The sequence below is a fragment of the Anomaloglossus baeobatrachus genome, chromosome 10, assembly GCF_048569485.1.
Source record: "Anomaloglossus baeobatrachus isolate aAnoBae1 chromosome 10, aAnoBae1.hap1, whole genome shotgun sequence".
NCBI lineage: Eukaryota > Metazoa > Chordata > Amphibia > Anura > Aromobatidae > Anomaloglossus > Anomaloglossus baeobatrachus.
The window spans coordinates 194,712,058-194,725,061 of record NC_134362.1 but is presented as its reverse complement, the minus strand read 5'-3'; the positions used below and the strand labels follow the sequence as shown (position 1 = coordinate 194,725,061).

At 46.5% G+C, this 13,004-nt stretch overlaps 2 protein-coding genes across 2 annotated transcripts in view; one reads left to right on the top strand and one right to left on the bottom strand.

Moving 5' to 3' along the window:
• The window catches only part of LOC142254791 (DNA topoisomerase 1-like), a 291,550-nt gene that overhangs the window by 160,081 nt on the left and 118,465 nt on the right, over positions 1-13,004 (bottom strand). The gene's annotated exons all lie outside the window — the stretch shown is intronic.
• The window catches only part of MLYCD (malonyl-CoA decarboxylase), a 58,606-nt gene continuing 51,851 nt past the window's right edge, over positions 6,250-13,004 (top strand). Inside the window, exon 1 of the mRNA XM_075326088.1 lies at positions 6,250-6,868. Within this exon, the coding sequence (XP_075182203.1) occupies positions 6,287-6,868 (582 nt within the window). The 5' untranslated portion in view covers positions 6,250-6,286. The remainder of the gene's footprint in view (positions 6,869-13,004) is intronic.

The following is a 13,004-nucleotide window of genomic DNA, read 5'->3' as shown; positions in this document are numbered from 1 at the left end:
GAGTCTATGTCCCCTCCTCTCCACCGTTATAGGGGGCGCATATCTTGCCTTACTACAGGCACTGGCAAACCACTCTGTGCCACTGGTCCCAAGTGAACATGACTATCATGATAGCAGGTATGGTAACTGTTATAAGGCCCCTTTTCCTGGTCTCCCAACTGTTCGGGGTCAGAAGATCCTGAATATTGGATTTCCGAAGACTGATCCTTTAGTTCTCCGGGAGATAAGTGGCCGACAGAGGAGTCTGGCAGCTGCCCTCTTATAAAGAAAATAGGACTTCTCTGCAGAGCCGAGCATTCCTATGTATCAAGAACCCGGGAGAGATGGCTGCCGGCAGAACAATTGTTCAGCTGATCCCTGTCTACTGTGTATGGAGGGTTCGGTTCGGTTCAGTCTATGATGGAGGATTGAAGTCGAGACTCTTAATGGATTATTTCCAGCATGACACATTATCTCACCCACCACAGGATCGGCTCAGATCCTGACTGCTCCCAAGAATGGAGAAATGCTACTTTTGAATGGAGAAAAAAGGCTGTGAATATGCGACACATTGACACTATTTAGTACAGGACTATCTTCAGCAGTCCCATAGACAATGAATGGAGCGGTGGTTTGCATGCGTGCATATCACTCTATTTAAATGGGGCACTTTAGAGAGCCGTTCTTGGAGATTGTAGGGGGGTCCTAGAGGCAGGACACGCAAAAAATAGCAAATTATTACCTTTATGTGGTGACACAAAGTCATTGCCACTGCTAACCTTGAAATTCGGAATAAAGTAACCACCAACTGTCACGATTCCTCTGTGCAGAGCATCTTGCCTTTTGAGATGCTCTCCTGCGCTTTCCTAAGTTACTGAGCTGGCAGTTTGATTGACAGCTCAGGAGTACATGTTGGTGCTGATTACTCAGGTGTTCCTCCTTCCTGGTAATTGCTCAGGCTTTTTTACTGAGCATGCTCGCCCAGGACATCGCCAGTTATATTTTCTGGTTCTGTAGTTGTGCTGTTGGCTTGTGTCTCTGCTACTGTTCTGATTTTTGTTTGCTGACCCTGAACTGTTATTTGACTCCTCTCTGCCCACTCCCTGTTCCTGTCGTGACCTCCTGCCTTTTGACCTCGGACCGTTACCTGACCACGTCACTGCTTTCCCCCTGAATTGTGTCTCTGCCAGTGTTTTGATCTTTGTTTGCTGACCCCGGACTGTTATTTGACTCCTCTCCACCCGCTCCCTGTTCCTGTTGTGACCTCCTGCCTTTTGACCTTGGACCGTTACCTGACCACGTTTCTGCTTTCCCCCTGAATTGTGTCTCTGCTAGTGTTCTGATCCTTGTTTTCTGACCCTGGACTGTTATTTGATTCCTCTCTGCCCGCTCCCTGTTCCTGTCGTGACCTCCTGCCTTTTGACCTTGGACCGTTACCTGACCACGTCTCTGCTTTCCCCCTGAATTGTGTCTCTGCTAGTGTTCTGATCTTTGTTTGCTGACCCCGGACTGTTATTTGACTCCTCTCTGCCCGCTCCCTGTTACTGTCGTGACCTCCTGCCTTTTGACCTCGGATCGTTACCTGACCATGTCTCTGCTTTCCCCCTGAACTTAGTATGTGCTCTCCTGGATTTCTGACTCTCGGATATTGACCCAACCACATCTCTGTTTTCTCCCTGTACTTATTACGTGCTCTCCTGGACTTCTGACCACTCGACTATTGACCTGATCATGTCTCTGCTTTCTCCCTGAACTTATTATGTGCTTTCCTGGATTTCTGACCCTCGGATATTGACCTGACTATGTCTCTGTTTACTACTTGTGCTCATACGTGTCCTTCTGTTATCAGACTCCGGCTTCCCTGACTACTCTTCCATCCATACTTCTGATAAGTAGTAGCTAGCATCACACCAACACCTTTAGGACCAAGGATGAAGAGACATAGGGAGACAAAAATCATCATGAGCCCTGGTGGCCCAGAGCACACATCTACTTTCTTAGGTCACAAATTTTTGTTTTCTTATTATCAGAATATTTTTTTTTTATAAAATCTAATTTTCCACTTATAATAACAGGTGCTACCCCTTTAATGACATTGGCACGTAACCTCGGATCAGGCGCTGGAGCCCATAAATCATCTGCCTAAAATATCTCGCTGTGAAGTTCGTCATCACCTTTACCCTAGTGCTATTTTCTGCCAAGTAGGTGAAGGGTGGCGACCAACAGCGACCTAAAAAAGAACGAAAAACAAACAAACCATAAGAGGGACATATTTATTCATGTGAATATTCATAAGATTTCAATAGAGAACTTTAAGAAGTAAACGTTTGCAGTTTCCTGTTTCTTTGTTTTCCATAACTTTTTAATTTTTACAACAACATAGCCGTATGAGGACTTCTTTTTGGGGGAGGGGGGATAAAATGGCATTATATTACGTCACCTCTGATGTACAAGTGAGTGGCGTCTGATAACCCCTTTAAATGGAAATGGGGGTCCAGCCTGTGCTCTGCAGCTCACTTTAAAGGGTTATTTCTGAAATAGCAAGTTATCACCTGCTGGGGGTCCCACCATTGGCTGTAAATAATCCAGTGATGACCGTTGTGGGGCCCACTACTGGTTGTAAATAGCCCAGCGCTGACTGCTACGGGGCCCACCACTGGTGGTTGTAAATAACCTAGCACTGACTGCTATGGGGCTCATCACTGGTTGTAAATATCCCAGTGCTGACTGCTATGGGGCCCACCACTGGTTGTAAATAGCCCAGCGCTGACTGCTATGGGGCCCACCACTGGTTGTAAATATCCCAGCGCTGACTGCTGTGGAGTCCACCACTGGCTGTAAATAGTCCAACAATGACCGCTTGCTATGAAGCCCACCACTGGTTGTAAATATCCCAGCGCTGACTGCTATGGGGCCCACCACTGGTTGTAAATAGCCCAGCGCTGACTGCTACGGGGCCCATCACTGGTTGTAAATAGCCCAGCGCTGACTGCTATGGGGCCCATCACTGGTTGTAAATAACCTAGCACTGACTGCTATGGGGCCCACCACTGGTCGTAAATAGCCCAGTGCTGACTGCTACGGGGCCCACCACTGGTTGTAAATAGTCCAGAGCTGACTGCTATGGGGCTCATCACTGGTTGTAAATAACCTAGCACTAACTGCTATGGGGCTCATCACTGGTCATAAATAGTCCAGCGTTGACCACAGTTGGGCCCACCACTGGTTGTAAATATCCCAACACTGACTGCTACGGGGCCCACCACTGGTTGTAAATAGCCCAGTGCTGACTGCTATGGGGCCCATCACTGGTTGTAAATAGTCCAGCGCTGACTGCTATGGGGCTCATCACTGGTTGTAAATAACCTAGCACTAACTGCTATGGGGCTCATCACTGGTCATAAATAGTCCAGCGTTGACCACAGATGGGCCCACCACTGGTTGTAAATATCCCAACACTGACTGCTATGGGGCCCACCACTGGTTGTAAATATCCCAGCGCTGACTGCTATGGAGTCCACCACTGGCTGTAAATAGTCCAACAATGACCGCTTGCTATGAAGCCCACCACTGGTTGTAAATATCCCAGCGCTGACTGCTATGGGGCCCACCAATGGTTGTAAATAGCCCAGTGCTGACTGCTATGGGGCCCACTACTGGTTGTAAATAGCCCAGTGCTGACTGCTATGGAGTCCACCACTGGCTGTAAATAGTCCAACAGTGACCGCTTGCCATGAAGCCCACCACTGGTTGTAAATATCCCAGGGCTGACTGCTATGAAGCCCACCAATGGTTATAAATAGTCCAGTGCTGACTGCTATGGGGCCCACTACTGGTTGTAAATAGCCCAACGCTGACTGCTATGGAGCCCACCAATGGTTGTAAATAGTCCAGCGCTGACAGCTGAAGGGCCCATCACTGGTCATAAATAGTCCAGTGCTGACCACTGTTGGGCCCAAAACTGGCCATAAATAGTCCAGCGCTGACTGTTATAGGGCCCACCACTGGTTGTAAATAGCTCAGCGCTGACTGCTCTGGGGCCAGCATTGGCTGTAAAACTGTAGTGCCCACCACTGGCTGTAAATAGTCCAATTCTGACTGCTCTGGGGTCCTCACTGGCCAATAATAGCCCAGCTCTGTCCACTGTAGTGCCCACCTGGCCATAAATAGTCCAGTGCTGACAATTGTTTGGCCCACCACTTCCGTAAATAGTCCAGTGCTGGCCACTGTAGGGCCCACCACTGGTCGTAAATAGCCGAGCGCTGACCACCATGGCGCCAACCACTGATCTTAAATAGCCCAGCTCTGACTGCAGTGGGGCCCACCACTGGAGGTAAACAGTACAGTGATGACCACTGTTGGGACCACACTTGGCCATAAATAGTCCAGCATTGACCACTGTTGGGCCCACCACTGGCCATAAAGAGCTTAGCACTGAACACTATGGGGCCAACCACTGATCTTAAGTAGCCCAGCACCGACCACTATGGGGCCAACCATTGGCTGTAAATAGCCCAGCGCTGACTGCTGTGGGGCCCACCACTGCGATAAATAGTCTAGTGCTGACCGCTATAGGGTACACCACTGGCCGTAAATAGTCCAGCGCAGGAATGGCCCGTCATGGATGGACCAGAACTGCACATACTCGATCTTTGCTCCATTCATTGTCTATGGGACTGCCGGAGAAAGCCAAACACTGATCTGAATCTGAATTTACGGCCAGTGGTGGGCTCAACAGCGGTCAACACTGGACCAGAGGCGGACATATCATTTGTGCATCCTGTGTAGCCGTACAGGGGCCCAAGAGGTACAGGGGCCACTACCACCTCCAACACAACAACCAGACGCACATAGGGCTCTATTATATGTTATTGGACAGTAAAGGGCCCATCTACTATTTTTGCGTAGGGGCCCCTGTGTATGGCTGTCGCCATGCCAGATACTTGAGGTTCCTGCTCCCCAGTGACTGGTTCTACATATTGAAGGCAAATTAGTTTTATTAATTTTAACTTTTCACTTGTAATTTAATGTATGACAACAACGGGGGCCTAATAATGACCAGTGCAGGCAAAAAGTTTCCCACAGGAGGCTGCTTTTATTCTCCAAGATTGCATATAACCAATCAGAACTCTGCTTTTATTTTCCAAGATTCCATACAACCAATCAGAACTCTGCTTTTAATCTCCAAGATTCCATACAACCAATCAGAACTCTGCTTTTATTTTCCAAGATTCCATACAACCAATCAGAACTCTGCTTTTATTTTCCAAGATTCCATACAACCAATCAGAACTCTGCTTTTGTTTTCCAAGATTCCATACAACCAATGAGGACTCTGGTTGTATAGAATCTTGGAAAATAAAAGCAGAGTCCTCATTGGTTGTATGGAATCTTGGAAAATAAAAGCAATCAGAACTCTGCTTTTGTTTTCCAAGATTCCATACAACCAATCAGAACTCTGCTTTTAATCTCCAAGATTCCATACAACCAATCAGAACTCTGCTTTTATTTTCCAAGATTCCATACAATTAATCAGAATTCTGCTTTTATTTTCCAAGATTCCATACAACCAATCAGAACTCTGCTTTTATTTTCCAAGATTCCATACAACCAATGAGGACTCTGGTTGTATAGAATCTTGGAAAATAAAAGCAGAGTCCTCATTGGTTGTATGGAATCTTGGAAAATAAAAGCAGAGTTCTGATTGGTTGTATGGAATCTTGGAAAATAAAAGCAGAGTCCTCATTGGTTGTATGGAATCTTGGAAAATAAAAGCAGAGTCCTCATTGGTTGTATGGAATCTTGGAAAATAAAAGCAGAGTCCTCATTGGTTGTATGGAATCTTGGAAAATAAAAGCAGAGTCCTCATTGGTTGTATGGAATCTTGGAAAATAAAAGCAATCAGAACTCTGCTTTTATTTTCCAAGATTCCATACAACCAATCAGAACTCTGCTGTTATCTTCCAAGCTTCCCTGCAACCAATCAGAGCTCTGCTTTCTTTTTCCAACCTACTCTTATTTTGACTTGTTGCTAAGAGCAACCATAGACCCTATTTGAAACATGATTTATAAAAGTAAAACAACTGCTTCCTGCTATATTACACAGGCGCATCAGGTCGGACGTGATTCGCAATGTTAGTTATGTGTAAACTTACACCTAAACATACAATGCCACATTCAACATGGCTGACTGTGTCGGCCGCTAACGCGCGCCACTCCTCCTCTTTGATTGGCTGCCGCCGGTGGTACGCTGTGACGTCAGTACTGGAAGCCGGAAGGACCATAGTGCAAGTTTCCAGCTGCTGGGATGTTCCCGGGGGCTTGCCCTTCTGTCATGCGACTGGCCCACGCCCTGAAGCCGCACGGGGTGCAGCGTGTGGCGGCGCTGGCCAGTTGTCTGATTCCAGGAGGCTGCGGGAGGAGGGGGAAGCTGCAGGTGCCATTATCTGTCCCCTTTAGACAGGTCAGCTCAATGCCTGCAACCATGGAGGACGTCCTGAGCAAGTCTGTGCCCCCTCTAACCCCCTATGAGACTAAAGAGAAAAGCCCCCCACCCCCTGAGCTGCAGAGCTTGCACTTCATGCATTACTATAGCTCCCTGGAGCAGGGGCAGAGGGTGGCACTGCTGGGGCAGCTGGCTGCAGACTATGGGGTGGACCATGCCCAGGTGGCAGAGCTCAGCAGCAAGCTGGTGCAAGCCCAGCAGAAGCGGGATGTGGGCACCGTCCTGCAGGCGGAGGACCGGCTGCGCTACTACCTCACCCCCCAGTACAAGGTGCTGTTCAGCCACATCAGCAGGATGGAGGGCGGCATGAAGTTCCTGGTGGACCTGAGGTCGGACATAGTGGAGGGGGTGAGCGCCAAGGTGGCCGATGCCCCGCATCTTAGGGTAAGGGCTTGTGCTTTGTTTACAGGTGATGACATCACTCAGTGACATCATATCCCTCATTGTCCTTGAGATCCTATATGGCAATGGTGAGCGTGCCATCCAATAACGATGCCAGAGAAAGAAAGCTGCCGAGCGGTAGGGTAAGGGCTTGTGATTTCTTTACAGGTGATGATGTCACTCAGTGACATCATCCCGCATCGGGTGCATTGTCCTTGGCATCCTATATGGGAATAGTGACCATGCCATCCACAAAAGATGCCAGAGAAGGAAAGCTGCTGAGCGGTAGGGTAAGGGGTTATGCTTTTACAGGTGATGGCATCACTCAGTGACATCATATCCCGCATCAGGGGCATTGTCCTTGGCATCGTATATGGGACTAGTGGCTATGCCGGAATGTGCCATCCAAAAACGATGCCAGAGAAGGAAAGCTGCCGAGCGGTAGGGTAAGGGCGTGCGCTTTTACAGGTGAGGGCATCACTCAGTGACATCATATCCCACATCGGGGGCATTGTTTTTGGCATCATATATGAGATTAGTGACCATGCCATCCAAAAACGATGCCAGATGAGGAAAGCTGCTGAGCGGTAGGGTAAGGGGTTATGCTTTTACAGGTGATGGCATCACTCCGTGACATCATATCCCGCATCAGGGGCATTGTCCTTGGCATCGTATATGAGATTAGTGACCATGCCAGCCAAAAACAATGCCAGAGAAGGAAAGCTGCCGAGCGGTAGGGTAAGGGGTTATGCTTTGTTTACAGGTGATGAGATGACATTACTCGGTGACATCATATCCCGCATCGGGGGCATTGTCCTTGGCATCGTATATGGGACTAGTGGCTATGCCGGAATGTGCCATCCAAAAACGATGCCAGAGAAGGAAAGCTGCCGAGCGGTAGGGTAAGGGCGTGCACTTTTACAGGTGATGGCATCACTCAGTGACATCATATCCCACATCGGGGGCATTGTCCTTGGCATCGTATATGGGATTAGTGACCATGCCATCCAAAAACGATGCCAGATGAGGAAAGCTGCTGAACGGTAGGGTCTTATCCGAGGAGACGCCTGAAAATCAAGACACAACACTGCTGAGAGGTTGCCGTAGATCAAAGAAAGTTCACAGATGAGGATTATTCCACGCGTTTCAAAGTAATCCAACGTCCTCCAAGTGATATGGGGGATTACTGCGAAACGCGTCCAATACACCACCCATAATCCACACAAAACATTTTTTTCCCTCCATATCCCTTCAATAACTCATCCGGTCATAGTCCGCATATAGTAGACCCCACATTTAGGCGGCAGAGTTTTATTTTCTTTTGACAGTATGATGATCTAGTTTTTATTTTATCTATATATTTTTTTTTTTTTTGGTGGATATTTGGTTTACAAAGAATATGGGAACAAACCCATAGAATACAAGGCGCCGTTCACACGTTGAGTATTCGGTGAGGTTTTTTTTTTTACCTATGTATTTGTAAGTAAAAATCAGGAGAGGAACAATCAGAGTTTATAGTGATTGGAGAAGATGAAGAAATTAAAGGGAACTTGTCAGGTCCAGTATGCACCCAGGACCACGAGCAGTTCTGGGTGTATATTGCTAATCCCTGCCTAACTGTCCCTGTATACACTAGCATAGATAAAGAGATCGATAGAAAAAGTATTTCTAAAGATCCTTTATGATATGCTAATGAGCGCAGGGACTAGTCACAAGGGCGTTGGTTCCCCTGACTAGTCCGCCCTCTTAGCATGTTAGCACATTCACATGGGTGTGCTAACATGCTATTCAATGCATATAGCCCAGCATCATCACCAGTGGTGACGAGCGTACATGTCTGTTTTCACTGCCGATGACGCTGGGTTTAGGCTCAGTGCGCATGATCAGAAGTCCCCGCACTTCCAATCATGCGCACTAGACCTCTCTTAAGCCGGGTTGCGTACTCCCAGCTTCATAGTTCACATGACCGGAAGTGCGGTGACTTCTGATCATGCCCACTGAACCTAAACCCGACGTCATCGGCAGTGACAATGGACACTTACACACGTCACCCACCCCAATAACACTGGGCATTGAATAGCATGTTAGTACCTCCCTGTGGGTGTGTTAACATGCTAAGCGGGCAGACTAGTCGGGGGAAATAATGCCCTTGTGACTAGTCCCTGCGCTCATTAGCATATCATAAATTAGAAATACTTTTTCTAAAGATCTCTTTATCTACAGTGCTGGCCAAAAGTATTGGCACCCCTGCAATTCTGTCAGAGAATACTCAGTTTCTTCCTGAAAATGATTGCAATCACAAATTCTTTGGTATTATTTTCTTCATTTAATGTGTCTTCAATGAAAAGAAAAAAATTGTCATAAAGCCAAATTGGATATAATTCCACACCAAACATATAAAAATGGGGGTGGACAAAAGTATTGGCACGGTTTGAACAATCATGTGATGCTTCTGTAATTTATGTAATAACAGCGCCTGTAACTTACCTGTGGCACCTAACAGGTGCTGGCAATAATAAATCACACTTGCAGCAGGTGACATGGATTAAAGTTGACTCAGCCTCTGTCCTGTGTCCTTGTGTGCACCACATTGAGCATGGAGAAAAGAAAGAAGACCAAAGAACTGTCTGAGGACTTGAGAATCCAAATTGTGAGGAAGCATGAGCAATCTCAAGGCTACAAGTCCATCTACAAAGACCTGAAAGTTCCTGTGTCTTCGGTGTGCAGTGTCATCAGGAAGTGTAAAGCCCATGGCACTGTGGTAACCTCCCTAGATGTGGAAGGAAAAGAAAAACTGACGAGAGATTTCAACGCAAGATTGTGCGGATGGTGGATAAAGAACCTCGACTAACATCCAAACAAGCTCAAGCTGCCCTGCAGTCCGAGGGTACAACAGTGTCAACCTGCACTATCCGTGGACTGTATGGTAGGATACCCAGGAAGACCCCACTTCTTACCCCGAGACATAAAAAAGCCAGGCTGGAGTTTGCCAAAACTTACCTGAGAAAGCCTTAAACGTTTTGGAAGAATGTTCTCTGGTCAGATGAGACAAAAGTAGAGCTTTTTGGGAAAATCCATCAACATAGAGTTTACAGGAAAAAAAAAAGAGGCATTCAAAGAAAAGAACACCGTCCCTACAGTCAAACATGGTGGAGGTTCCCTGATGTTTTGGGGTTGCTTTGCTGCCTCTGGCACTGGACTGCTTGACCGTGTGCATGGCATGATGAAGTCTGAAGACTACCAACAAATTTTGCAGCATAACGTAGGGCCCAGTGTGAGAAAGCTGGGTCTCCCTCAGAGGTCATGGGTCTTCCAGCAGGACAATGACCCAAAACACACTTCAAAAAGCACTAGAAAATGGTTTGAGAGAAAGCACTGGAGGCTACTAAAGTGGCCAGCAATGAGTCCAGACCTGAACCCCATAGAGCACCTGTGGAGAGATCTCACAATGGCAGTTTGGAGAAGGCCCCCTTCACATCTCAGGGACCTGGAGCAGTTTGCCAAAGAAGAATGGTCTAAAATTCCAGCAGAGCATTGTAAGAAACTCATTGATGGAACCGGAAGCGGTTGTGCGCAGTTATTTTGGCTAAAGGTTGTGCAACCAAGTATTAGGCTAAGGGTGCCAATACTTTTGTCTGGCCCATTTTTGGAGTTTTGTGTGAAATGATCAATGATTTGATTTTTGTTTCATTCTCTTTTGTGGTTTTTCATTGCAAGCAAAATAAATGAAGATAATAATACCAAAGAATTTGTGATTGCAATCATTTTCAGGAAGAAACTGAGTATTATCTGACAGAATTGCAGGGGTGCCAATACTTTTGGCCAGCACTGTATGTTACTGGATACAGGGACAGTTGGGCAGGGATTAGCAATATGCACCCAGAACTGCTCAGCTGTATTAGCGTACAGTATATGGGACTGATGACATCCGTGCAATCCAATGTTTTGCACCCATGGACTTGTGTGGAAGCTTCATCCAATTATCAGACTGACAGGTCTATAAGCGCGTATAGAGGAGAAGCCAGTGGGGACCGTCTTTGCCGCAAGTGCGTTTTTTGGGGCCAAAAACGCTGCATCTTTGTGGTTAAGAAAAGATGCACTGTGTGAACATAGCCTAACATCTAAAGAGGCCAGGAATAGAGAGGAAAGCCTGACCCACATATTACCTATTCGGCAGCTGCTGTCAATCAACATTTCTGTAACTTTACTTGCCTGTATTCCAAAACCTATACAGTACATCCTAGCTGACAACTAATGGCATGTATAGAATCAGCCTGATAGTGCCAGTATAGCACTGTATGTATAGAATCAGCCTGATAGCGCCAGTATAGCACTGTACGTATAGAATCAGCCTGATAGTGCCAGTATAGCACTGTATGTATAGAATCGGCCTGATAGTGCCAGTATAGCACTGTATGTATAGAATCGGCTTGATAGTGCCAGTATAGCACTGTATGTATAGAATCGGCCTGATAGTGCCAGTATAGCACTGTATGTATAGAATCGGCCTGATAGTGCCTGTATAGCACTGTATGTATAGAATCGGCCTGATAGTGCCTGTATAGCACTGTATGTATAGAATCGGCCTGATAGTGCCTGTATAGCACTGTACGTATAGAATCGGCCTGATAGTGCCAGTATAGCACTGTACGTATAGAATCGGCCTGATAGTGCCAGTATAGCACTGTACGTATAGAATCGGCCTGATAGTGCCAGTATAGCACTGTATGTATAGAATTGGCCTGATAGTGCCAGTATAGCACTGTATGTATAGAATTGGCCTGATAGTGCCAGTATAGCACTGTATGTATAGAATCGGCCTGATAGTGCCAGTATAGCACTGTATGTATAGAATCGGCCTGATAGTGCCAGTATAGCACTGTATGTATAGAATCGGCCTGATAGTGCCAGTATAGCACTGTATGTATAGAATTGGCCTGATAGTTCCAGTATAGCACTGTACGTATAGAATCGGCCTGATAGTGCCAGTATAGCACTGTATGTATAGACTCGGCCTGATAGTGCCAGTATAGCACTGTATGTATAGACTCGGCCTGATAGTGCCAGTATAGCACTGTATGTATAGAATTGGCCTGATAGTGCCAGTATAGCACTGTATGTATAGAATTGGCCTGATAGTGCCAGTATAGCACTGTATGTATAGAATTGGCCTGATAGTGCCAGTATAGCACTGTATGTATAGAATCGGCCTGATAGTTCCAGTATAGCACTGTATGTATAGACTCAGCCTGATAGTGCCAGTATAGCACTGTATGTATAGAATTGGCCTGATAGTGCCAGTATAGCACTGTACGTATAGAATCGGCCTGATAGTGCCAGTATAGCACTGGCTTTAGGTTATATAGGAAAATCCTGGTGATTGGTGCTCTTTAAAGCATTATTGATGCCCCTGCCTCCTTCTTGCCAGTGAGGAATAGGGGCAATTCAGACAAGCAGCATGGTCTAAGAGGCAAGCAGAGGCAGGGAAACTGGCTCTCTGGACCCAGCCACCTTTTATAGCACCGCTTGCCTGTGCGTGCTCCTTGCCAAGGAAATCGGCCACCTCTGATACGTAGAGGTGGCCGGTAACGTAGGCAACCTTTAGAATTATGAATCCTTCCATTCTTGAGCAATTTTAATAAGACTTAAAATGCAAAAAAATGTTTGATTTTTACAAGCACTTTTGGAATTTTACTAATTTTACAAGGTGGACAAACCCTTAAAGACAACTCAAAAGCAGATCCCTGCTGTGCCGTGCCCGGGTATTGTGCTCGGGTTCATCACCCAGTGTGTAGTAGTTTGCAACATACTACAGATCCCAGCATGCCCGGACTGAAAAATTCTGGAAATTCAAGCCACTGATGTAAAATGTGGTTGCACCTCATGTCAACGGCTGTCCACTGGACATAATAATATAATATATAATATTTATTCATTTATATAGCGCTATTAATTCCACAGCGCTTTACATACATTGGCAACACTGTCCCCATTGGGGCTCACAATCTAGAATCCCTAACTGTATGTTTTTGGAGTGTGGGAGGAAACCGGAGAACCTGGAGGAAACCCACGCAAACACTGGGAGAACATACAAACTCCTTGCAGATGGTGTCCTTGGTGGGATTTGAACCCAGGACCC